Raw genomic sequence first — 27,353 nt, forward strand, 5'->3', positions numbered from 1 at the left:
CATGGCATGTAAAAGAACAAGAGAAACACACACACACACAGAGCAGTTCTTGATGAGAGAGGTGGGCTCACTGATGGGCCCATTGAAACACACCACTGACTGAGGACAATGACTGGCCCGCTGGCCATCCAACACACTCTCACGCACAATCAAGTCTGTATGCTAACTCATGGTAAAAAATGCTTTATTTAAAAGAGCCCTTTAATTTTTTTCGACAAAATGTTTAACTTCTATATCCTGTTGAAAGTTGAGGCAGGATATTACAAGGGCTAGTTGCTTTAGGAAAAAAAGACAATAAATACCTTAATATAATTTCATTTCATTTCATCTTAATGTCATGATCATTTATCAGCTGCCAGTAAAAGAAATCACACAGCATTTCGGCCAATGCTAAAGTGTGTGAATGAAAAGCTCACTGCACCCCAATGACCCCCCCCCCCTCTCTCTTTCTCATCCATCCTCGCTTTCACCCCTCCATCTCTATCTCTGCTTTGAAAGAATGAAGCAAGTCTTAATTTAATTAAAATATTCCCTCTGCATGCTAAAGCGTAAAGTCTCTTCTTAGTGGAGGAGCTTCATGCAGAGGCCAGTGATAAGATAACAGGGCTTACTAATCAAAACAAGACATCAACTAATCTAATCTAAATCACTAACAATTACCAGCGCGCCAAGCCACGCTCCCTTTTGATCAATGTTTTCTATTAAAAAGTGAAACAATTCAATATTCCGGCAGGCTAATGCACTGAAGCCTCATTAGCACATCGTCCTTGGAAGGAGGCATTGTGAACGCACACACTGACGCTAATTTGTGGTTCATTTACAGGACAAGGACAATCTCCCCTTCATCAGATCACAGAGGACTTTTGTAGGAGAAAAGAAAATATTTTTCTTTGAAAAAAAAAAAAAACGTAATTTACGGCAGCATCACAGTGAGGTGCCTTCTTGTTCCTGTTCTTTGCTTTCTTATGCATTTCTTTCAAGGGCATCTCATTTCCTTTTAAAAATTCATACAGCAAAACGTCTGAATAAATCCGCCATACACCAGATATTTCATCATGTTCTGAAAACCCCTCCCCTGTGGCTCTGTATATGCCACTGCGTTTCTTCCTCTAAAACAGGATTTCAGGAGAGCTGAAAAGTTATTTGGATGTGGCCTGAGCTTTTCGACGTCAAGTGTCAGCCGTCCTGCAGTACCGAGCTCAGCAGAGCATGTTTATTTAGTGTTTCATGTTCTCTGACTGGTCACTTCCTACATCACTACCTGGAGTCATTGAGTAACCCTTAAAGACCTGTCCTGTGTGAAATGAGAGACACTAGCATGCAGGCTCTTGGCTACAGAATAATATTACTCTCTATTACTTCCTGTCTGAAAGGACAGAGGAGCATCCTAAGAGGAGCTGGGAACAGTGGTAAGGACTTACTATGCAGGTGTATATGCACTTGGAAATACCCTTTTCGGAATTTTGGGGAAATTCATGACACATATGAACTGGCAGCATCTGCTTCAGGGTATGTCTCTCTCATTGATTCTTCCTACCTCCGTGACTGGGTCCAGCAACATTCTAGTTTTGAATAGATGACCACACGATTCAGACAAGGGAGAACATAAGTAAGACGGTGGTGTCTTTCTTATGTATATGTATATGTGTGTATATAAACAGTCATTGTCAGAATGATTGACACCCTTGGTAAACATGATCAAAGGCGGCTGTGAAAATAAATCTGTAATGTTAATCATTGTGATGATATATATATATATAAAAAGTGTGAACTCACATCAATAATCTGTGGAGTGTGTGTGGGTGACTGTGCATTAGTGGTGCTTTTGTGTCCAGTCTTCATGGCAGCATCTCTACGGGCCTGTTCCAATAGCAGCCTGGCCCTCTCCTTCAGCTCCTCTTGACGAGACAGAACCTTCTGCAATCCAGAGAAAGAGATTTTATTAAAAATCTGAGTATAACCAAGTTTCACTTTGTAAAACCACTTTGTATAGCCATGATCTGTTTCACCTTCTCTTCACTGGTGTTAGACACTGTTGTAGGTACAACGTCCTGAAAAAAGAAAAAGAAAACATGACATAAGAACAAATCTGTGGATGTCCCATCACCCTATATGTTGTAAATCAGATTAGCATCTTCTCCAAACGCTATCAGCTTTGCGCTCTCATTACGGGCTCCAGCAAGCACCTGATTGGCTGATTGGTACGGCAGTGATTCTGACAGCTGAGAGGAGATAGAGTGACTTTTGCTCCTGATCACCGTAAGGGATCTACACTGTGCAACACATTTAGTAAAACAACCAAATCAGTCACCAACAAACTTAAGGTGCTGCAAACTGTCGCAATGGTAACGCACCTCTCATGTCACAGCTGAGGCCTTGATGACATGTCAAAATAAAATCAGGACAGATCTCAGCTGGAAAGTTATTCAGTGGAAGGAATGACAGTGATACATGGCGAGAGTGTGATAAAAGTTGTGCTGCAATACCTGCAAGTGTGTGTGTATGTGTGTGTATAAATATATGTGCTGTATAGATGAGGAGAGGCTCTCATGCGGAACATGCTATAACCCGTGTCAGTATTAGAGCTGCAGGCGGGACGGCCCGTACATAATGACATGCCACTCCGAGTGACATGCGGCTGCTGTCTGTGCTGATCAGACGTATCACAAAATAGCAAAAATAGCAAACGTAAAAAGCTTCAAACAGCTTTATGTGCTTTGATTTTATATGGCAGCTTTTCCCATTTAAGCTGTAACTGCTTTTCTGTTGGAAGTGTTCAGGGAATTATTCATTTAACATGGATGTGTTTGTTACCTACAATCATGTGTATTTACAGTGGGTACCTCCCTTTAAAATAATTACATTTTATTGCTTTGCAGCCTGAAATGAAGATGGACACAGTTTTTGTTTTATCCAGCTGTATTTACTCACGGCTCACAGCATACAGTTGGATAAAAACGAAAACTGTGCCCATCATCATTTCAGGCTGCAAAGCAACAAAATGTGATTTTTTTCTATACCTGCTGTGTGTTTGACGTTGTTTGCTTGCTTGTGTTGGACCATTAGTCATGTGCGGTTTGGTAATTCTTACTGCACAACAGGGTTCTCGCATTTTCTGACTAATGAATTTCCATTTTCATAATGTTTCCATGATTTTTCCAGTCATTCCTGATGACTGTTTTAAATATGTTTTTACATGACACACGCAAAGTATCATTTCTAATCAATTATATATATCAATCAAATATTTTGGAACGGAGTATAAACAGAAAGTATCAATAATTAGCCTGGACATTTTTTGAAATTCCTTGATATTTTCAGGTTATTGATAATCTTGTGAACCAGCGTTGTGTGAGACATTGAAAAAAATGTATTCCAATTCAACTCCAGCAATTTAATTGACATTAAACTGAGGTAGCATATAAGATATAGAACTACAATTTAAATGAAAGTTACATTAGATTAAACAGATAGATGGATAGATAGAACATTTTGCTCAGACGTATGTGAATATGTAAGCATGCTTTTGTTTTGACATTTACCTGTGTGAGTTTAGCGGGTGTGTGTGTGTGGTTGGTCTGGGCACTGCTGTCTGAGGTGCTGTCAGATTCAGAGTGGCGCAAACTTGCTCTCTTCTTCTTGATAAGATCAGTGTCTCTGTTATATGTGAAGCCCAGTTTGTGCGTGTTTGTTAAAGAAGACCCGGTCTGCCACCTGGGTGAGCCAGATTCAGTTAGTCTTTCGCCAGGGCGTGGGTTCTCGTGCTGCTCCCTGGAGTCTCTGGTGTCAGCAGCGGTCAACCCACCCGACTGCCCGCTCTCCTCTTTTCTCTCCAGCCTGTGAGACAGGTCCCCCATGTCCAGTGTATCAGCTTTGAGGAGTTTTTTCTGTTCTGCAGTGGGAGGTTGGCTGGCGGTGGTCTCCAGGAAGGTTCTGTTGCTTTGGGCGGGTCGTAGGTGAGGATCAGTGACGGTTGGAGCTGCTGAAAAGTCACGGTCTGTCGTAGACGCCCGTAAAGAAGGAGCTACATCTTTTAGAACTTCCCCTGAGGAGGTAGATAGGGAACCAGATCCTCCACCTGTAATGACTGACTTCACTTCCTGCTCTTCTTTAACAGCATGGCCACCATTGGTTTCGGCAGCACCCTGATTAGTGGGCTCAGGGTGAATGTCGTTAAGTTCAGCGTAGAACTTGTCTTGGTCGATAGAACTGTTTGTGTCTGTTTCGAAGTCTCCAACTTTGTATGTGCTACGACTGCTGTTGGCTTCGATCTGCACAACATTGAGTTCTTCACCGCTGAAATGTGCCCGGATCTGATACAGGTACGTCATCACCGTCAGTTTATCCGGGATTGCCAGCAGAACCATGTCAGATGGCTCCAGAAGCCGAGAGATTCCCAGACTAGCAAAGCCATCATACGCCTGCATACACACACAAAAAACAGATGTTTAAAATAAAACATAGAAAATAAAGGATTGTATGAAATGAAATGAGTAAATAAAACAAGAACTGGTGGACCAAAAAAGAAGGACTAACTGAAGAATAAAAAGGAATGGTTTTATTTCAGTTGTGTCATTCCTTTGTTAAACTAAACTAACCTAGAATAAATCTGTCGACCCTATAATTCATCAAAATAACTAAAATATATATGGGTCAGACAATAATTGTTCAAAAAAAAAAAAAAAAAAAATTATTAAATTATAAATAAATGCATAAACAAAAGAATATATGACTGAATGATCAATAGATAGTATGATAGATAGATACAGTAAATCATTTATTTTTTTAAATAAATAAAACTTCATAAAACATTCATTAAATTAAATAAAAACACTATCATTATGTAAAATTAAAAGTAAATAAGTAAATAAATAAATAAATAATCTGGATCAGTCTATATATATATATATATATATATATATATATAATAAAGTTTTTTTTTTCCAAAAGAAAAAAGAAAAAAAAAAGATGCAAGTCTTCTACAGATTTATTTATCAAAGTCAGTTATTATATTTGGATTTAACTGGGTGTTAATTTGGACTATTTAATGTAAAGTGTAAAGTCAGGGATAAGAGAGAATATGGCTGGGTGTCAGAAGAAAGGGAAGGATGAAATAAATAGGAGCTGGGATGGGTAGTGCATTAGATGAAATAAAGGTGAACGGGTGAAAGGGACAACGGTGGAGACTGAGGGGTGAAAATGAATGGTTGGGTGTAGGGTAAAAGGGTAAACTATAAGCTATAGAGTGAGACGGAAGGCCAATGTACAGTATGGGATGAAGGAAAAAGGGAACACAGGGTAAAGGGTGAAAGGCAAGAACAGGGTTTGTAGGATGATGGGAGGGAGAGGCAGTTAGGGTGTAGGGTGCATGCAGGAATTAGATTTGGGATAAGACAAGCTGGGATCAGTAGAATGCGGCAGGCAGTGACAGCTAATGTCAAGGATGGTTCTCCATGATAAGAGAGCACGATACCAAGAAACACTAAACTAATCCTGCCTCAGTCTTATCACATACATCTCCCACTCGCCCTCCTTCCATCTCTCTCACTCTCTCTCTCTCTCTCTCTCTCAGTGAGTATAATTGCACTGATTTGTCCGGTTGAGGAGAACAGGCAGATAATCAAACAGCCAAACTCAATCCCTGATCAGGAGATAGACGGAAAGAGAGAAATGGAAGGAAGAAGTGAAAGTAAACTGGCTGACATTATCGCGATAATCCATCGAACAAATGAAAGAAAAGTTACTTTCTCCTCTCTTAAGAATTTGCGAATACAACAGTATAAAGAAAAGCCTACAAATTAACCTTATGTCTCGGCCTCCCCCTGACTGGCTTTATCAGAGTTGAGTGAATTTCAATCTGTTGACAAGTGTTGAGTATTGTCTCAATCTCTGCCAATTACCCATCTACTGACTTTATCAGGTTTGTCCCCTTTATTGGTGTGAGTGAGAGAGAGAGAGGAAGCAAGAGAAAGGGAGGGGAGGGATAATCAAAGGGAAGCCGATTCTCAATTTAAAATTAATCACATCTTTCTTTCTCTCGTGCCTTCTCTTTTTCCTGTTTGCTGGAGGCTAACAATAACGATGGTTAAGCAGAGCTTTGCAGAGCGAGGGAAATGTAAGGTACAGACAGCTGAATAGAAAAAAAGGGAATGAATAAGGGTGGGAAAACAAAAAAAGTCTGCAGGTATATGTTGTTTGGGTTTTAGCTCTAGAAAAAGTGTGTACAGTTGGTGGGATGAATGAAACTAAAGTGTCAGATTCCTATACTTTAGCTACATTCACACTGCAGCTGAATGTGGTCAAATCAAATTAGTATTGTTCATATGTGAAATAAAAAATAAATAAAAGAAAAACAAAACCGTTTGTGATCAGACAGTATTAATAAAAGAAGTATAAACAAAACATGAAAGAATTCTATGCTCACCAAGTCTGCATTTTTATATTTATTAAAATGACAGTAAAAAGATAATTGCAATTTAAAATAACATGTTTTCTATTTTAATGCATTTAAAAAATATATTTATTCCTGTGACAACAAAGCAGAATTTTCAGCAGACATTACATCAGTGTCACATGATCCTTCAGAAATGATTATCTGAAAACACAAATTTAGTGCTGAAGAAACATTTCTTCTTACTCTCAATGTAGAAAACTGAAACTCGAGTTACATTTTTTCCAGGATATTTTGATGAATACCAAGTTCAAAAGAACAGCATTTATTTGAAACAGATGTATTATAAATCATTATAAATGTCTGTACTGTCAACTTTGAAAATGTCTTTTTTTATAATAGCATTCATTTATTTAAAAAATGAACGTAGTGACCCCAGACTTTTTAACAGTAGTGTATAAAACATATACTAAAAATAAAGGGTAAGGAAAAATAGTGAATCAAATCATTCATTTTTACATAGATTACAAAGAGTGTATGTATTTATTTACAGAGAGCATCAAGCTCCCTTTGAGAAGGAAAAAAGGAAAACAAAAAGGGTGTCTCTGTCTCATTGCTTCAGACTTCAAAACAACAAATCATGTTTGATTAAAATAATTGCACCATGTAAACAGCAGTTTGTGTGCAAGTGCGTGTGACCAAACACATCCAGATGAATTAAGGCCAAAAACACGCTTCTGATGTACTTGCATAACTACAAAAGCCATTTATTCAACTGACAGTAATGCTGTTTGCTCTCTATCTGTGTGTAAATGATGCAGCGGCACTAATAACCCGTGTGAACTGTGCAATTGTGTGTTTAAGACGTTCCCTTCCTGTTCCGGACTGTCAGCCCCTCCCCCACACTACACGGACAATGAAAAGCGTTTTGTTTTGTGCATGCCATCGCTGAATGATTGACAGGTATCCATCGCTGTCAGTCACACACACATAACCAGAAGGGCTTTCCCCCCGTTCGCACATTTATCGAGGAACACATACACGCACGTGCACACAGATCAGATATCATGGGAAATTACTGCTGGTCTCTCTCTAGACACACACACAGAGAAAATAATTCTTTTCACTGCCTGTATAACCAAACCGTCCTCTCCTCTCCCCTCTGCTATTGATTGCTCTTATCTGTCATATTTCAATAGAGATTAATGCAATCACGGCTGGGCCAGAGAGGGTTGCACTGATTCTATCACATGGAAATGAATGCAGTTTATATAAATGTGGGTGTTTGTGGCTGTATAGAGAGGGCTCTTAACCTCCTCATCCTGGGATAGTAATTTATTGTTGAATGACAGTGAGAGGATGCACTCTTCACTTGTATTGGAGAGTGAAAACTTTGTATATAATAGTCCCAGAACAAGAGAGAGCAGGAAATGAACTCAGGTAGTGTCTGCAGGTATTGAGTGTAGGGTAAAGTGATGACAGATGAAAGGAACATAGGGAAAGGAGAGAGTGAGGAGCACATTTAATACACCTAATAAAGTCTAAATGGAGTTGATCTGAGGGCTGAAATAAAAGTTAATCTGCAGCGCTCCAGAATACAGCTATCGTTCAATGGAGCGGAATTACAGAGGAATTACGTTTTATACATCCACAAATCCAAATAGATTCCAAATAAATCCAGGAAGCAACAATATACATTTGCTCTGTATCGTGTGCTGCTGTGCATTGTGTGTGTGTGTGCGTTTTGATAGAGAGGAAGAGAGATGCTTGGAGTAATCCTTCTTGGCAGAGCCACCTGGCGGTTTATTTAAACAGGCATTTGAGAGCTGACCGCAATATTCACACCTTCCTTGCTCTCTCTCAATTCAAAGCTCATTCGTCATGCACATCCCACTGAATATTCCTGAATGGATGGAACAAGGTATGATGTAAAACAATAATGAGAGAAAGAGGAAGAAAGTCACTAAAAAAAAAAAAGTAAAAGGAGGAATGGGGAGGGGGGGTTTGCAGTGCAGCAGCCTTTTTTTATTATTATAAAAAATCCAGTGTCACATGATCGTTCAGAAATCATTCTAATATGCTGATTTGATGTGGATCAAAGTGCATTTACTGTGTTCATATAAAACTATTGTTAAAAAAGAAAAATAAATAATAATAATATTTCTAAAGTCTATAAGGGCTTGGGTTTGGTGTAGCGTTTATAATCTATTTATACTGCTTAATTAAAAAAAAAACAAAAAAAAACACTGAAGTTAATAGGAAGTCTGCACAAGTATATTTACAAGTATATGTGTGTGTCTGCTGTTAGAGCTTTCCTCTAAGTGTGTGATTAACATCCCTTTATTTCTCTTCCTTCCTTCCCTCCCTCTCTTTCCTTCTCCCTCTGCGGAGAAGCCTGTAAAGTTCATTTATAGCATGTTTATGAATTATGATGCTATCTTATGACTCCCAGGTGACTCACTCCATCCACACAAACACACACACTCTTTCCTTTAGTGTCGGCAGGGGAGCCGCATTCTGAAAGTGGCAATTAGAGAACGCTGGGTGGGAGTGAATCAGAGTTATAACAAAATAAATCACCTATGAGGAGGATTACTGATGCACAAACAAACCAAGAGAGGAAGAGAGTGTGTAGCATTTACCTTTTTGTTGTTTTCTTTAATATCTTGAGGATTGAGAGCCTTGTAGTCACTAGGAGGGAGGAAAGAACAGCAAGAGAGAGAGAGAGTTAGCTTTAAAAATGCGTCTCATGTAATGGCTGTAACATGCAATTTCACAGCTCTGCAATCAACACAACTAATAGAGTGTGTGTGAGTGCAAGCAAAATTAGTCACACACACACAACCTTTACGCGACCACTCAACACATTAAACGTTTCATCTCTCCTTCTCCATCACACTGCCCACTGTGTGCCTGGGGTCTTTCCTCTTCAACAGGGAAAACAATAGTGGGTAACTCTAAAAATGGACAATATCCTTCATTTTGCTTATATCATAATAAGCCTCAGCATTCACTACATGTCATTCAAACCTTAATGTGGGCTGTGTACTGTTCCCTGGGGCACAATGTGCTTTAAAAGCCCTCTGAGGAATTTCTCCACATGAAACAGTATTTATAAACACACTTCACTTCTGTAACAAGCCATATTTTTAGTTAAACTGCATATTAATCAGATAATACTGCACATTTTATTCAGTTTGATTCTATCTTGCATTGCACACAATTTTTTTATGTCAATGAATGTAAATGTTTCATAAAAATATCAAAGATAATAAATCAGTCAATATCTTCCTTAAATAGATGGCGGACAGATTCCTGGTACTTTAGCGTATGCTAAACCCAGAGGGTGGTTGGCCGTGGGGCTGTCAGCACTGTGATGAATCTGCTGTAAGTGTAGTAATTAAGGAGGATTTGAGTCATTCCTGATGAGACCAGACACAGAAATGTTCAGAAATAAGACAGAGGGATTAAAAACTCTCCATAATAAACCATATTAGACCCCCCACACAAAGTGAGAGAGATAGAGGTGAATTAAAAGAGGTGTGTGTGTATACAGTTTAGGGTTGTCGCTATTAATTATACAGATGTTATAGAGTAATCTGATGATTATTTTGATCAAAGGCAACAACTGAAAATCATACACTCACCTTCCAAACCTCTATGACCTTCTTTCTTATGTGAAACACAAAAGACAATATTACAAATTTAAATTTCGGGAGAGGTATACCTTTAACGTGGGGTAAGTTGAGTCAGCACCCCGTGCTCTAAACTTGGGTCCTGCTGACTGAACCACCTAAAGAACCATTTCCTGTGTGTAAGGACACTTTTATAAAAGTGTGTAGTGTCATGAATGTGCATGGCTTACATTAAGTCTGGTCTGAAGTGGTGTAACAGGGCACAGAATGCCAGTCCGTTCCTCCAGGAAGTGGTGAAGTTGGTGATTTTGACGCCTCTATAGTTTTTCGTTACCTCACGGCACCAGGCCAACAGGGACTGACTTGCATTCGGCCTCCCACCAAGAACAGGACTAGGAATTGGACTGGGCTGTAGAGAAGGAGAATGAGAGGGAAGGATGTAGTTGAAAAAGAGAGATTAATATGTGCTATTGACATTAAAATAAAAAAAAATGGAAATGAACATACTCAGAAAATCACAGACTATTTACTTAGCAAAACACTAATATAAATGTTGTAAAATATATTAAATTACAAGACAAAAAAATAAAAACATCTTTTCAGTATTATTATACACAATAGAAATGTGTTGCATAACTTATGCAGAACAAAAGAAACGAATTAGAGAAACACAACTTGTAATTATACGGAAACATGAAATGTACACTAAATTACACACAACTCATTTAGCCCAAGCTTTGACCATTTTTCAAATACAGACTTATTTTCTCTATCCCACACACATACACACTTATTATCCCTCTTTTCTTCAAAAGTCCTTAAATTCCAATCAAGAACATCAGATCCAAGCCATCCCTCGCCAATTAGCTTTGTAAACTAAGCTTTGTTAAAAGTCGCTTCTGTTGAACCCTCTGTCTAATTTGAACAAACACACACTCACACACACACACACACACACACACACACACACACACACACACACAGAAAAATGCATACAAAAGACTTACATGCTCATTCTAATGAGAGCTTTGGTCTGTAAGGAGTGTATGACCATGGATAATGAAAACACATGATTAATAAAGACCAGCCTTTGAAGTTGTATCAGTCTGGATTAAGAGTCCAACTAAACGGAGGAACGAGAATTCTAATCCCGCAAATCCAGAAACACAAAGCAGCAGAACCCCTTCGCACCCGGAGTCTGGCCACTTTCGGACATAATCCTGTTAAAAATGGAGCCGTCGCGTTACGGATATGGTATCGCTCAAAATTCATATTCTGTTGTGCAGGGGTTCGCATTTTTCTCCTCACAATAACTTTTTAATAATGATAATCAAATAGCCTGAGACAAAACTTGCAGCTATCTGATGAATGGATTCCTGATGGATTCCACATCTAAATACAAATCTAACATGTTATAAAAGAGTGCTCATCCTGCAGAAATACATTATCATAGGACAGGTATCTGTATGGATCTGTGTGTGCAAAGGAAGAGACATGCTGCCATTCCCCAGATAAGAGCGCTATACATCAGCTGGTCAACATTTCACGCATGTACGGCAGTTTAACAACGCTCCCTTTTGGACAGAATCTGCTACTACAGGAGGATTCAAGGACACAGACTTAAAAAAAAATGCTTGTGAGGGACCCAAAGCAGACTTATGTAAATCACAGACACAAATTCAGAAACTACAAAAGCAACAATAATATTATAAAAGAGAACCGTGACATCCTAAAGGTGTGGTTTAAGTAGATTGGCTAGACGCTGAAGCTCTAACTTCCTTTAAATATTTCGAATGCTTGCTTCTGACATTATCATAATTAAATGCTAAGATCCGAACGAGTGCCACTGAGGGCAAGTGTGTTATTTGTGCGTTTATAAGTCTGTCTGCACAATCTGAAAGGTTAAGGTTGTCTTGAAAGAGCAGGAGGGAAAAGTCAAGTGAGGGGCCCTTGGGGCTCCGAGAGCCTTTCTACTATTAAGAGAGACACAAACACACACACACACACACACAAATAGACTAACAACAATGCTCAGGATTCTGCCACAACAGTAAACACAGACCAATACTAATAACCTCCCAACAGTGAACATTAAGAATATTTTTACATCATTTGCTGTCATTGTATATTTACATAGTCTGAACCTCATTTAATGTAGAACATAACTGACAAGCAAAGCTCATTTTGTTTTATTCTTCCTTTTATATTACTGTTGTACCTTCTGTGACTGGCACACTCTGTTGTGTGACATCAAACTAGGATTCAAGTGTCTCGCTTCAACCATTTAACTATGAAAGGCATATTTTCCTTATTAAAGGGTCTCATATTCAATCAGAGATCAACAACGGTGATTTATACAGAGCAGAAACTAAGTCTGATTAACTGAATGGACTAAACAAGGATTCCCAGCATACAGTCATATGCTACATGGGGGTGGGGGAGAACATGTTAAGCTCCACGCAAATGCAAAACCCGCAACCACTTTTCCATGTCACTTTTCCGGCATGCATGTTAAGAGAGCTGTAAGTTCCTGAGGCAGTCTTTGCTCCTTTTAAGAGATGTTTGAAGTAGCTGTCTAATTTCAGCTCGATAATTACCTGGGATTACCGGCCAGGTGCTATTAAAGCAATTAGAAGACAACAGCCGTTTAGGAGCACTCGGCTCTTTAGGCTAACAGTACCCTGTGGCACATTTACGGCGGGAGGAAAACAGTAACACTAACACACCAAGACACGTTTAAATTCCCAGGAACCATGGCTGTTATTTAATTTATCCTCCACCTCTGTGAGGATCTGTTTTACCGTCAATGACTGAAATAAATGACTGAAAAAAAAAAACACTTAAGCCTCATTGTTCAATTTGCTAAACTTGCCACACTTGCTAAAGTATGAACTGTTCCCCTGTAAATTACTGAATTGTTACTCTGTATAATACTAAACTGTTGTTACGTACAAATATAAACTGCTGAACTGTTTTTATCAGATTTACTGAACTGTTGCAAACTGATAAAAATATAAATGACTGACTCACTTATTAAACTGAAAACTGAATGTCTCGTTTACCTGAAATGTTAAAAACATTTTGTAAATATAAACTTCTAAGCTGTTCTCGGTTTAACAGTACTGTTCAAATATAAACTGCTTTTTTTTAAATCAACTGCTGAACTGCACTACTGTAAATGGTTTCAAAAACTGATTAATTGTTCAAATGTAAACTGCTAAACTGTTTGATCGTAAACTATAGTGTTAATTTATTAATTACTGAATTAAACTGACAAAGTGATATGACATACAGCCAAGTATGGTGACCCATACTCAGAATTTGTGCTCTGCATTTAACCCATCTAAAGTACACACACACAGCAATGAACACACACACAAACCATGAACACACACCTGGAGCAGCTATAGATCCAGTGCCCGGGGAGAAGTTGGGGGTTCGGTGCCTTGCTCAAGGGCACCTCAGTTGTGGTATTGCCAGCACGAGACTCGAACCCACAAACTTAGGGTTAGGAATCAAACTCTCTAACCACTAGACCACGACTTCCCCACAAAGGTGCTGAACTGAACAAAAACTGCTGAACTGTACTATTGTAAACTTTCAAAAACGGCTTGATTTATAAAAAAAAAAAAAAAACTGCTAACTGTTCTACTGTAAATTACTGCTCAAATATAAACTACTGAATTGTTCCATTTAAACATAAACTGCTGAAATGTACCAGTGTAAGTTGCTTAATTCTCTCGAATGTAAACTGGTAAACTGTTCCAATGTAAACTATATTCTTCAAATATAAACTGCTGAACTGTTTCACTGGAAAATATAGGGTTCAGATGTAAACTACTGAAAACTTCTTTCAGTCACTGAACTTTTCCACATCAGAACATCAGAAATGCTTTCAAATTACAAAATGATCATTCCATTTTGGGTTTTTTTGTTTTTAAATTTAAATGGTTAATTCCAATGCAATAAATAAAAATTAATATTGAAACATTGTAGCTCAGTGGATTAGATGATGAAGCAGTACTTCATTGTTCGAACCGAACAAAAAACAGTTCTCTGGAAACTGTGTAAAAGTTCTGTGTACTGAGTGCACATTCTAACTGAACATGTATCTAGTGAAACAACACTGACGGGGATTTCTGGTGTCATATAGAGCGCGTGTTCCTATCAAACACTGCGCTGTCTTGCTCTGAGCAGTGGTCGCGGGGGGAGGGGGTGCAGGGATAGGAGGAGAAAAATAAACGATTGGCAGCGGCGTGTTTCTGTGCTGGAGGACAGGATTACAGTGCCGCTTCTTCCCACAAACAGAACATATTAAAATGAAGCTGCATTCATCACTATCCAACACACACACACACAAAAAAGGAAGGAAAAAACAAAACAGCAAAAAAAAAAAAAAATTCATGCAGCACATTTAAACATCTGCCAATAATAAGGCGGTGACAGAAAAGATATTCATTATTCATGATGGCAGCAAATGTACACACACACCTGACACATGGTGGAGGACAGGGGCGAGGAGGGAGGAGAAGGTAAAAAGAGATGAGGAGGGGGAAAACTTAATCTGTGTTGAATGAGAATAGGAAAAATGAAGGGTGAGAGAGAGGATGGAGAGAAAGAGTTTGGCAGAGGAACTAGGAGAGGTCATACGCTTAATACGGTTGATCCGAGAGTGTGATCCAGCAAAAAAAAACTAAAAAAAATCAACTGTCAATTATTGCACATTGCATTAATATGCTCTTACATTTACATTTTCCTGCTGTCACACTAAAAATCACACACATACTCTTTAAAAGTTGTAATCCACTTAGGATGGATACTGTTTTGTACCAATGTGTTTGCTTCCTGTAAAGTTTTTTTAGTTATTCAACTAAATGTTAAATCTAACGACTTTTGGATTAAATGAATTTTCCCCTTAACTTGCATCTCTGTATTTGTCTTTACTTTTGTTAATAATTATCTTGGACATTCAATTGTGAAAGATTCTTTGAACTGCTTTGAACCAAATCAAAAGCTCTTATAAAAATGAGAACTTGAATGGAACATGATACCACAGGAACGCATATTATAGACAAGTAATATCAAATTATTATCATAATTATACAATGTAATTTTAAATCTGCCAACACAGAAGCCCACATTGAAATTCAATCACAAAGCAGCACCAATATTCAACGTTTTGAAGTGAAAGAGACTGTCCCATCTGACAAAGATCAAAGAAAGGAAGGATTCCGGAAGTCGTCAACATAATACAATCATAAAGGTCAGAGATGTACGAAATTTGCAAAAAAAGATTGTAACTTTAAAAGTATTCATATCTTTTGCTTCCTTAAAGACAAAAGATATGTTTTCACCTCTACTCAGAACCACCACACTTTCATATGAATTTCATCATTTCACATTTCAAACTTACCAACGAGCGAAGTTCATTTGCCTAAGCTTGAGGCTGAGGGGGAGTTTTTTGGGCCTCGTACAAAAACACAAAAAATGCGAGCATGACTAAATCACATTTCCGGGGCCTGTTTCCCATGCTAAGCTACACGGCTTTAAAAATTTAAACATAACAGCACTCAGTAAAACATAAGGAAATTTGGGAGGATACGAGCGAGAGCAAATCTCCCGCACGTGCTTGTGTACTATACATGTGTAATGTAGTGTAATCTAACGTTAGAGGCGGTAAAAACACTGCCTAAGAAGCATAGCCCAAAACTCTGAACTGTGTAAATAAGCTTTATCTAGTGAGGCCTGCACACGAGCGCACACAAAAAACAACATTTAAAAGCAAAAAAAAGGCGACTGGCATGCTCTTAGCTCTGATGGAGGGAGTCATGCATTCACGAAACATACCGAATGACTCAAATCACTGTAACGCTAAACATCATCAACATGCGAACATTTCTGGCAAAGCACACTGAACTTAACAACAACCTTCAAATTACCGCCACGCTAAACAAACCCTAAAAAAAACATGCGATTTACTGAGGCGAATGTAAACATGAGCAAAAAAGGCAAACAAACATACAAAACATTTTTTTTTGTGTCGAAAATTTTTTGTTAGTTAAAACAGGGATGAGAGGGTGTGTAAAGCAGCAAAATCTAAATCTATACAGCGTTAATCTGCTTTAGACAACACTCCTCAACAAACAAATTACAGGAGGCGAAGTTCAGTGATCTGCTCTGATAAAGCTGTCGTTTATCAATGAATCCGCAATGCACACGGAAACTCATTAAGAGCAGAGCAGCAGTAATACTTCGGGAAGTAGAAGGAGGGAGAGAGGGAGGGAAACATCAGGTGTGCTCTGCTCCACCGTCAGATCGCTGTCCACGGCGGTACGGTCTCGTTGGCAGATGAGAGCCCTGATAAGTGAAAGCAATTAAAAAGTATATAATTACAAAGTCACCCCTATCTGAACGAGGCCTTGATCAAAACACGCCCACGTCAATACGTCGGCCGGAGTGTGAAGAGGGATCGATGGAGTCAGGAAGGAAGGCTTTTACTGTGGCATGTTTCACACCATCAAACGGCATCACACATGAGAGAGGAGACGAGGCACACTCTTAAGCTAATGAAAGACACAAAAACACAACCAGCAACAAAACGCCAAACTTGCTAACAACTGGCAGGTTTTCTTCACATTAAATGCATTGATTCACAACCACAGGTACTCTAGGCGGTACAACAGAAAAAACAAAGTAAAATAATAAATAGTGATTAATTCCTTCACTTTTTTATTGGCTTGCTCATGAGGAAAGAAAAAGGAGTGTATAACATTGCTAAGATTGTTCACTAAAAAAAAAGACAATTCTGTCATGATATATTCAAGTTCATGTTGTTTCACACCTCTGTAAACTTCCTTTTTTTTCAAGGCTGCAATTAAGTGATTAATTAAAAAATTACAATTTAAATAAAACTTTTATATTTTAATACATTTTATTAATTTATTCATGTGAGAGCTGTCTTCGGTTCACATTATTCTAATATGCTGATGTTGTGCTCAAGAAGCATTTATTATTATTATCAATGTCAAAAATATCTGTGCTGCTTGATATTTTTGTGGAAATAGTGATGCATTTCCTTTGATGAATAGAAAGAAAAAAATATCATAATTTATTTTAAATACAAACCTTTTGTAACAACGTCTTTTACGGTTACTTTTGATCCATTTAATGCATCATTACTGAATAAAATACAAAAATATTTATTTCTTAAAAAAAAAAAAAAATACTTATTGACCCCACACTTTGAACGGTAGAGTATGACTGTCCATATATACGTGTGTGTGTATGTGTGTGTGTGTGTATGTGTATATGTATGGCCAGGTGTGTGTGAGTGTTTTTAGCATACATACACATATATACACATACACTTATATATATACACACACACACACACATATATATAGTATTTGTAAATTTGTAAATATATCACATACAAGTGTGAACTTCACTCCAGTATCCTGGGGTTAAACCAAATACAACAGAGGTCTTTTACATGTGAAAGTAGTAAAGGTACATGTGAAAATGTGTGTTTTACATGTGAAAGTAGTAAAGGTACAGTAAAAGTTGAATCCTACAGTTTAGAGAAAAGATGGAAAATAGTCATTTAAAACTAAATTATGATCCTAAACTAACCATGACATTATGAATAGACTCAATGTCAAGTCTGGCCCTGGGTTCTACATTCCATCTACATTAAAATGAGGGTTATAGTGTGTGTGTGTGTGTGTGTGTGTGTGTGTGTGTGTGTGTGTGTGTGTGAGATGGCAGAGGTTTTAGGAGTTGAAAGGCAGAGGTTGAGGGGTAGTGGGGGCTAGGAATCAGTGGCTGTTATTGATCAGTGATGGGTGGTATGCAGAGGAATGTGGGTAAAAGGTTCCTCCAGTTGAAACGGTTTTAAGGCCACACACCTTCAGGAGAGGAGAGACCAGGAGAAGATTAATCTAAAGTTACTCTCTCCATCTCCACCATGTCATTCAAACTGCCCTCGGCCTTAAAACCTCTCACTCACACACACAGGCCTTACCAGCCCACACACACACACACACACACACACACACTCACCTGACCCTCGTGTACACAAGCGAACACACATACAATTATCAAACATGCACACACCTGCCTCGTTCACATCAAACACAGAATAAGGTGATTTGGCCAATCTGCAGCCAGCCAACTTCTCCATTCAAATAGGTATTCTTTCTAGAGATTATACTAAAGATTTGTTTTCATTTCTCCGCAGCCTTTTTTCTCGTTCTCTCCCTCTCGTGCTCCCTCTCTCCTTCTCTGAAGCCAGAAGTGTAATCCGTGGCAGATAAAACTAAGGACTTACAACAGGAAGATTACCGAGAGCTTTGTAGCCTGTGTGTAGCAAGTCAACGTGGGTATTGGAGAGCTCTTCAAGTGCTTAACTCATGAACTGAGCTTACACCCATACACATATACGCAGGAGAGGAGGATAATGATAGTGGTATTACAGTAACAGGCTAAAAACACTCACACACACCTGGCCTGATGGCTTGAGGACTCTCTAAGCAGTGAAATGCTAACTGCCATGCTGTGAACTGCTACAGATCCAATGAATGGGACGCAGAGGCTGTTTAAGAGGTAAATGAGGTCCGTCCAAAACCTTCTGGATTGGAAACAAGTTCTACGTTTGCCCAGAATCTGCTCACGATAGGCACATTGAGCCAAAACACACACCTGGAAAAAGTTTTCTTGAATTAAAGCCAGTACTCTGATGCTTGTGACATTCTTAGAGCACAAACATCCTTCACATATGCTTTGAGGAGGAAGATGACCTCTCTTCTCTCTCCTCCTCTGACCAAATAGCTCTCACTTTATTCATATTTTCATCGAATGGAGAGATTTCACAGATAAAAGCTCTAAGACGTTCTCTCTCTCTCAGTCCTGAAGCCTTAAGGTCTTAAAGCATCTCAGATTCTCAGGTTCTGTCCTGCATCACTCAGCGGTAGAGGGCCGGCTGAGGGAGATTATTCTGGTAGAGTTTCACAGATTATGAGGGTAGTATTGGGGTCTTACTGCCCCTCTGTCAGCAGGGGTTTTGTGGTCTCTCCTAGGTCCTCTGAGGGGATGGCCAGTCTATGCGCAGGAGCGGAACCGGGGCTCAAGCTGGGCTTAACTTTGCTCCCCCAGCCTTGGCCCAGGGTTCAGAGGGGTAACTTCACTGGGGTGAAATAGGGATCAGAAGAAAAAAAAAAAAAAACAAGCTTGGAAGGTTTTTTTTGTAAGAAAAGTGGTTTCATTTACAATACAGGCAGAGGAAAATGTATTGTAAAATTAGTTAATTCATACGAATTTTGCTAAATTAAAATGTACACACACACACAAATACTTATATATGATAGATTATATTTTTAGATACAATTAAATATATATTTGTGAAACTATATTGTAAAAATATATTTTATATAGATGGCGACATTTTATATTGTTAATAATTATTTGGCATAATAATAAGCAAAATATATAATTCAAGGCAATATAATTATATATTTTAAAACTGCTCTTTAATTCCTTATTGTTACACTATTCATGCTGAAATGACCATGTGGACTCCAAACCCACCAGTGTTCACACAAACTAATTAAAAAATGCCACTGCCATCTGCGAACTCAATTAAATAATGTTAATTTACTTTAATTTCAATTTATCTATGTTGCAGTCTGAATCAGACGGAGAGAGTGGAAAACAAAGAAGTGTAATGAAAGACTGTGACCTGGCCCTGGCCCTCCCACTGTGGGCTCTCAGGTCATGAACGCCATCATTTAATTTGGTCTTGTGATTAGTTCTACTAACTCAGAACCTTTTCATAAACTTATAAAAACTGAAAAAAATGGAAGGTTACTCAATTTAGTCACGTGTTCTTTGGTGGGGGGGGAAGAGAGATAAAGTAAAGCCACAGTGAAAATGAACATGATCGCATAAAGTTACTAACATCTTTCTCAAAACTTTTTTGAGTTTTTAGCCTGGGTTGTGAGAGAACTAGCCCTAAAGATGACACCGCCTCACTTCGGAGGGCTTTATGCAAATCTAAAGAACTTTGCGGTGACTGCGTTTGCCGTTTCTTTATATTAAAATACAGACCATAATTTATGAAGCGTGAACTGATGAAAATCCTCAGATCAGTGCGTCCCTGTGTGGAAGACTGCTGTTAACTGACAGAGAGGAGCAAGGGGTTGAGCAGGGAGGTGTAAAATCGCTTCACTGGAAAAGACAAACGATGACAGAGGAACGAGGGAGATAAAAAAAGAGGAGAAAAAGATATACTAGTGAATCAGAACATCCCTTTCTACTTTCGCAGCCCAAGACATCCTATTCCACTCTTCCTTGATTCATCCAAATTAATTCTTCACCCGTTTCAATAACAGCATCCTCAAATGCTAATATGTCAATGTTTTAAGAGCCAAGTACATTCATTCTTCCATCCTAAAAAATAAGATGTAAAAATGACTAAAACTAACTGACTCTTACATGTAAACAGGCCGCTACAGTACATAAAAGAAACCTGGTGGTCAGCTACATGAATCTGGTGACGACAGAGAAAATAAGATGAAGTAGCAATGCCCAATTTGCTTCTTATTTGTTGAAAAGGTAAGGCAATGAATTATTGTGTAGTCCGCACTCTAAAACTCACCAATATAAGGGTAATTTACATAAAAATAAGACAATCACGCTGAACTATGATGATATATAGTTACTTGAAGTTTGTGTGAAGCAGAAGGTGCGACCGAGTGTACTTCATTATTGTGATGTATTTAGAGTAAAATAAAATACTGAACAAGAAAAAAAGAATGTGGCTTGATTTTAGAGTACAATATTTAACAGCAATTTAACAGAATTTATGTTTTCCTGCTAAATAAATTCTAATAAATTATTTTTACTGGCAAATATTGCTTTAACAATATTCCTCTGTCACAATGTTTTTAAGTTTAACAGTTTGACTTTTATTTTGACGGGTTGTTATGAAGACCTTTAAGATAGTTCCCTGTCAATATTGGTCTCTTGATGTCGTGTAGGATGGTGACGCATTGGGGAGACACCCTTCTCCTACAAATGCTAAAGCCTGATTGAATAATGTTTTTGCACTGCAATAGTCAAATGGCATTCAGTTGCAGTTGCAGTTATTCTATCCTTTTTCCAAGAGTGCTTAGACAGTGGCCACACACCTTCCACTCTCAAGGTATATGTCGCAGCTATATCAGCATTCCAAAGGAGATTGACAGTCGGTCAGTTGGCTGTCTGATCTCTATGGGGAGAGAGGCAGATGAACCCTTCTCACCCACCCACTATCCCCACTTAGGATCTAACTTTGGTAATAAAAGCATTGTTGTATCCACCGTTTGAGCAGTTGATTTCGTTAAAAATGCTCTTTTAAAACGCCACTTTTGCTATCATTCACTGTGAAGCGCATCGGTGACATATATGCTTTCAGTCAACTCCTGCATGGACTTTGGCCCCAGTGATGGCAAGGTTGTTCTCAAACCTAGGGAGGGTTATGTCCCTAAAGTGCTCTTAACATCTTTCAGAGCCCAGGCTATTCTCTGTCACCGTTCGCCTCGAGTAATCTTGCGTAACCATTCTCCATAACCATTCTGTCCCGTATTTTATATTGAACGCACTAGACAGCTAACACTTTCTGAGCAGCTATTCAACTGTTTTGTTGGCTGGAAAAAAGGGCTGCCTGTCTCAAAGCAGAGGCTCTCATTGGATTGTGGACACAATAGCTCTGGCTAACAGTTCACAGAATGTGGAGTGTCCTATAGGTCTCTGGGCCCACTCTACAAGGGGAATCGCTTCATCATAGGCATTGGCATTGCTATACAAACCAAACTTTATGCTGCTTCACTTATAATTCATGGCGGAAGTGGCTAGTAGATCCAGCCCCTAAAACCGTCCAACCCATCCTGTTGCAGTGGATTGAAAGTATTATGTTGAGCCATCCCAGTGCTTCAAGTATAGCTTATCATCCCTAATGTTGTATTAATGAACCAGAACTAGCCGCTTCATTTTTGCAATCACCGTTAAGGCAGGTCAGTCCACTTAAATTATATTTCCGCACCCTATTTATGAACCGGGGTTAGCCACTTGTTTTACAGCTGTGTACACTACATATGATTGCCATGATCGTCACCGTTTTTATCACTCACTAATTGGCCAACGGCCCCTTTCATCAGCAACTTATGGATTCAACATTTACATGCACCAGGCTCGTCGCTTCTTTTCCCTTGTACTGCTCAATGAACAAGCTACAATTCAAATAGGCCCGATAGCATAAAATAATTAATTATGAGTTGGCATTGTCGCCGCCACCTAACCAATTCATATGCTGAACCTTTGAGATAATGGGGCTCAACTAGGTCCGGTATCATATGCCTATGTGTGCCTACTGCCAGATAATTACTTATATGTGATGCGATCAAGGAAAACCCAACACATGGTGAAATTTTAATTTTGATACCATATGAAAGCTGATTTTCCAAAACTCTTCAACCCATAGCTTGAACATAACAAAAGTTATGGCTATTTAAAGTTGGCTGACTGCTATGATTTCCTGGAATGGAATTCTGAGAAAAACGGGTTTAAAGAGAGACAGCTTTCACTTCTACTTAACGATCGCTGTCTGTCAGGAGCGCTACACTGTATAATTACACAAACAGACTATCATTACCCTGAAGACGACAGTTTTCCGTTGTTTATCATGATGGGCATAGTCTCTGAACTTTTGATCGCCCCTTGTATATTTGTTTGGATAGCACAAATAGTGTACCTTGTAGTTAGAAAAGCGTACGCATTGCACCTGTGCATGTAACAGACTGACATCGGACTTATCCTTCATCTCTGGATGTGAAGTAGTCCATTATAAAAAAATTAGATTTATTTCGACAGGTTAACTATTTTTGTGGTGCTAAGAGAAAGCACCTCCACAGCGCTCTTAACATGAGAGAAAGCCTTTTCTGCTTGCTGCAATAAATCGCTATTTTTCTGTACTAAACAAGTGAATTTTGCCAAGATATTTTCAGGGATGACAGATAAGATGTTATAGAATAATAATTGAATGAAACCCTAATTTTGACAAACAATTTACATACAACGATTTTTTGAATTTCCTGAAAACATCCCAGCGCAAAATCCGATGGGTTTTAACACATTGCATCAAATATATGCTTATGCAACTTACCACCATGGATCTGACATATGATATGGTAATGTGCATGCACATTAGGGCTATCTGCTTCCCTTATGCTGAGCAACCTTTGCAGTAACACGGGCGTGATTTGATACATTCACCAATGCATCTGACGCAACATCGATAGACCAATATTGACGGGGAGCATATCTGGTTACTGATGTTACCTCTGTTGCCTGAAATGGGGGAACGCAACATCACGATATTCATTCAAAAGATTCTGAGGAACTGGCACAAAGAGACACATTTTATAGGGGGCGTTGCAGCTCCATTATTGAGCTTGAATGCCATTAGCTATTGAAACACAACATGTAGGATTCATATTTAAATAGCTTAATACTCACAGACACTAGTCTATATCACGTTGCGATTTATGTTTACTGATCCCCTTTTGATTTATTCATTAAAAATTTGTCATTCCGTTATGTGTTATACATTAACTTCCGTTTTTAAGACTAGATTCTGTGATTCCGTCTGCTTTTTTCACATTGCGGAAATCATAGTGACCTACTCAAAGATCAGGCTGTGTTAGCAGAATGATGATAAATTAAAGAGAGTGCCCTTTAGACAAAACTATTCCAGATTGTGTTTACAAGACCATGATGATGACATTACCCTTCGCCCCCCAGATTGACTCTGTGAATGTGTGTGTCTTCAGGGCTCCTATAATCCATGAACTACAGCAATTTCAACATTTTTCCATTTCTTTTATGTGTTCGGGGATTATCGCAGTGTCCTATTCATTTGTTTTTCAACCAGCACCTTCTGCCTCACCTCAGGTCTGCGAGCATGTGAGGGAGTTCCTCTAGCAACAACATAAACACACATAGAAAAGTCATAAACAAGGCCTTTGGGCCTCCCCATATCTTTACTCTGAATGTGAAGCCATAGTGCATGTGTGTCTTCAGCTAATCCCATTTGACTTTATTCATGCTAAGGTCATCTTATACACCAGACTCAGACGAAAAAGCCTCCGCATACAGCAAAAGAATGGAAACATAATCCCTACCGGGTACGTAAGGGATAGAGATTGAGGGAGCACATGATCAGAATAAATAGGGTTCTGCTAGAAACATGACATCTCAGATCAAATACCGAAAACTGAAATATTTCTGATGGACCAATCACTCTGTGTTTAATTAGACTGATCTGGTGTGAGTCCAACAGCATACTCACTGGGCAATTCTGAGCTGAAGCTTGGATACCACTCACTTTCTGTTTCTCAGGAAATTTGCTTATTTTCCTGATGTCTCTGTGTGTGTGTGTGTGTGTGTGTGTCCTCACAGGCCACTGAATTTGAGTAATTAAATGTTTAAGTTGGGCAGGACTTCTCAGGCATGGACACACACACAAGTGCTGCACTGTGATAAAACCCTTGCTTTAATTAAATATGGACTACATTATAACGCACACACTCACAGCCGTAAATAAAAACACTCGGCCTGCTGGGATTTATTCTGGCCATGTATAAGCCCCTCTGCAGCAGGCTGACACCTCACTCTCATTCACACTTGGTGGGCTTCCCTTCGCCCCCTGCACCCTATTCCCCACACCCTCAGCCAGTGAGGGACCGCAGAGCTAGTTAATTAGACTCAGTAAAGCATTGAGTGAAGAGAATCATAATGCATATATAACGATCCTACAGAGCAGCTAATACATTCCTGTATTCAAATGCTCGGAGTGAAGCGTGCAGGAAGAGGACAGAAAGAAGATGAGAGGGATGGAGTGAGAGGTCCTGGATGTCAAAAAGAGAAGTGAAAGGAGAAACCAAGAAATGTGGCACTGTTGGAAAAACGAGAGCCAAAATAAAGATCCTACAACGGGAAATACCCATTATTGATAATTCTATTAATTACAATTACATTAAATTGATCAAAAGAGACAGTAAAGACTATAATGTTATAAAAGGTTTCTGTCAAAATCATGTTCTTTTGAACTTTCTATTCATCAAAAGATTTTAAAAAATGTCATGGTTTCCATAAAAATATTAAACAGCACAAGTGTTTTCACATCAACAATAATAAAAAATCTCTTATTAATAAACTACTTTGTGTTTTTTTTTACTACTTTGTGTATAATTCAGTTGTATACAAACATTTAAGTTTTGAATGTGATTATTACAGTAGTTTAGGGTCTAATTATAGCCTCTAATATTATAGTAATGCACCACATGAGAAGGTTTGGGACGGCACCGTTTGGGAGAGATTTTCTTCCATCTTTTGACAACAATCGAAGGCTGATTTGCATCACAATCCCAAAATGTATTAGGATAAGCACAGTTAAACTCAACACAGATGGCTGATAAGGTGAAAAAGATAATTATATTTTATTTAATACCAATACCAGATGTAAAAACTGATTTCACCCCAATCTGTTTTCATGCTTACTAGAGCATGTTTTTAGCACAACAGTACAACTCTATTGTAACTGAAAGAGTCATGATGTGGTGAGGGAGATTTACCTTAGGTGAGGACGAGGCTAACTCTCTTCCTATCACAGCTGTGACAGCTGAGGGTGCCAGAGAAGGCGGAGTAGATGTCCCTCCAGGAGCTGTAGTCTTTGATGCAGGGTCTCCAGGGGCCACAGCAGGGTTGGGTCCAGCACTGGGAGGCGGAGGGGCCCGGCGTTTGGTGCTCTTCTCTGAGATTCCACTGTCTGCGGTAGATGAGGCTGCACTGGAGGATCTGGGCTCATAGAACGGGTTTGATCTGAGAGTAGAACAACAAACTGCCATATAAAAAATGGAAAACTGGTGAATCACAAATGTAGAAATGGGACATCTGTGTTTTCGTTCACTCTACAGGTAATTGTCAGTTTAGCATATTTAGCTAGTTTATCACATGTAGATTTTCTACCCCTTTCCCTTTCTGTAATTTTAGGCTGACTCACAGTGTGAGTGAGTGTGTTGTTGTCTTCAGGTAGAGGAGGCATTAACGAACATTATTAGCCAATAAAACGCTCTGCTGACTTCGAGAAGGACCAGGTGCTCCAGAGGTCACACCTCATGAACTTTAACCTGTGGCCTCGTCTGAGAGCTCACTGACAACCGGACACAGACGTCTGCTCACATCAATACACTTCTGTGTAAAGGCTCATCACTCATCACAGGCACACACACACACATGTACATGAATACACACGCATAATGAGAAGACAGAGTTGAGAAAAGTCTAAGCAGGTATTCACCCGAAAGACAAGGTTAAAGAGACAGTATCCAAAGCTTATAGACAAAGACAGAGAGGGAGAGAGAGTGAGAAAAGAGGTAGGAAAGAGCTGATGCCAATGCAAACAAGTAAAGAAAAGAAAGAAGTGGAAAGTGCAGCCAAAACTAATAGAGGTAAAAGAGAGGACAAGAGACAGAGAGAAGGAGAGTGAAAAGAAAGCAGGACATTTTCTTTAGAGCGATATGAGAACAGTAGGCAATTTTTTTTATATACAGGTATGTCTCCTGTAAAACATCCAATAAAATAACGATCATTTCCAAAGGCTAATTTCTAGATTATTTTTGTGAAGATAAACTGATACATTAAAAATATTGATCCTTAAAATTGTTTTAAAGATCAATAACTTTTGTTAAATATAAATATACGGTTTAAATTATTTAATATACAGTAAATAATTCAAAAGTTTAAGAGCAGTAAGCTAACCTTAGTTTTTAAAGAAACATACTTTTTAAAGTTTCCACAAAAATATTAAGTCACAACACAACAGTTTTTAACATCAATAATAATAAGAAATATTTCTTGAGCAGTATTTTCTGAAGGATCATGTGACACTTAACATTCAGTTTTCGAATCACAAATCATATTTTTTTTTTTAAATGTTAAAATAGAAAAATTATTTCAAATTGTATTATTTCACAATATTACGGTTTTTCATTCTGATAAAAAAAAGCAGCCTGTGTGAGCATAAGAAACTATGAATAACTTTAAAAAAATATTACAGACACCAAACTTTTTAACATAGTGTGCATGTGTTTGTGTATATATATATTAGTTTTTTTTCTTTATGCACTGCTAAAAATTAAAATAAATAGTTATTTTGTGGTGGCGCCAGTGAAAATTTGTCATTACTGGACTGCAGTAGAAAGTGACAGCACTTTAACATTGGAAAAACGAAA

The 27,353-nt window shown here is 38.5% G+C and overlaps 1 protein-coding gene across 6 annotated transcripts in view; it reads right to left on the bottom strand.

Annotated features, from left to right (window-relative positions):
- LOC128031815 (EH domain-binding protein 1) overlaps window positions 1-27,353 on the bottom strand; it is a 118,770-nt gene that overhangs the window by 53,710 nt on the left and 37,707 nt on the right. For all 6 annotated transcript variants that reach the window (XM_052620275.1, XM_052620270.1, XM_052620269.1 and 3 more), the window contains 6 exons: window positions 25,695-25,941; window positions 10,257-10,435; window positions 9,034-9,082; window positions 3,543-4,421; window positions 2,010-2,051; window positions 1,777-1,917 (listed from right to left, as the gene is read on the bottom strand). In XM_052620275.1, the coding sequence (XP_052476235.1) occupies window positions 1,777-1,917; window positions 2,010-2,051; window positions 3,543-4,421; window positions 9,034-9,082; window positions 10,257-10,435; window positions 25,695-25,941 (1,537 nt within the window). The remainder of the gene's footprint in view (window positions 1-1,776; window positions 1,918-2,009; window positions 2,052-3,542; window positions 4,422-9,033; window positions 9,083-10,256; window positions 10,436-25,694; window positions 25,942-27,353) is intronic.

The sequence above is a fragment of the Carassius gibelio genome, chromosome A17 (assembly GCF_023724105.1).
Source record: "Carassius gibelio isolate Cgi1373 ecotype wild population from Czech Republic chromosome A17, carGib1.2-hapl.c, whole genome shotgun sequence".
In the NCBI taxonomy this organism is placed as follows: Eukaryota; Metazoa; Chordata; class Actinopteri; order Cypriniformes; family Cyprinidae; genus Carassius; species Carassius gibelio.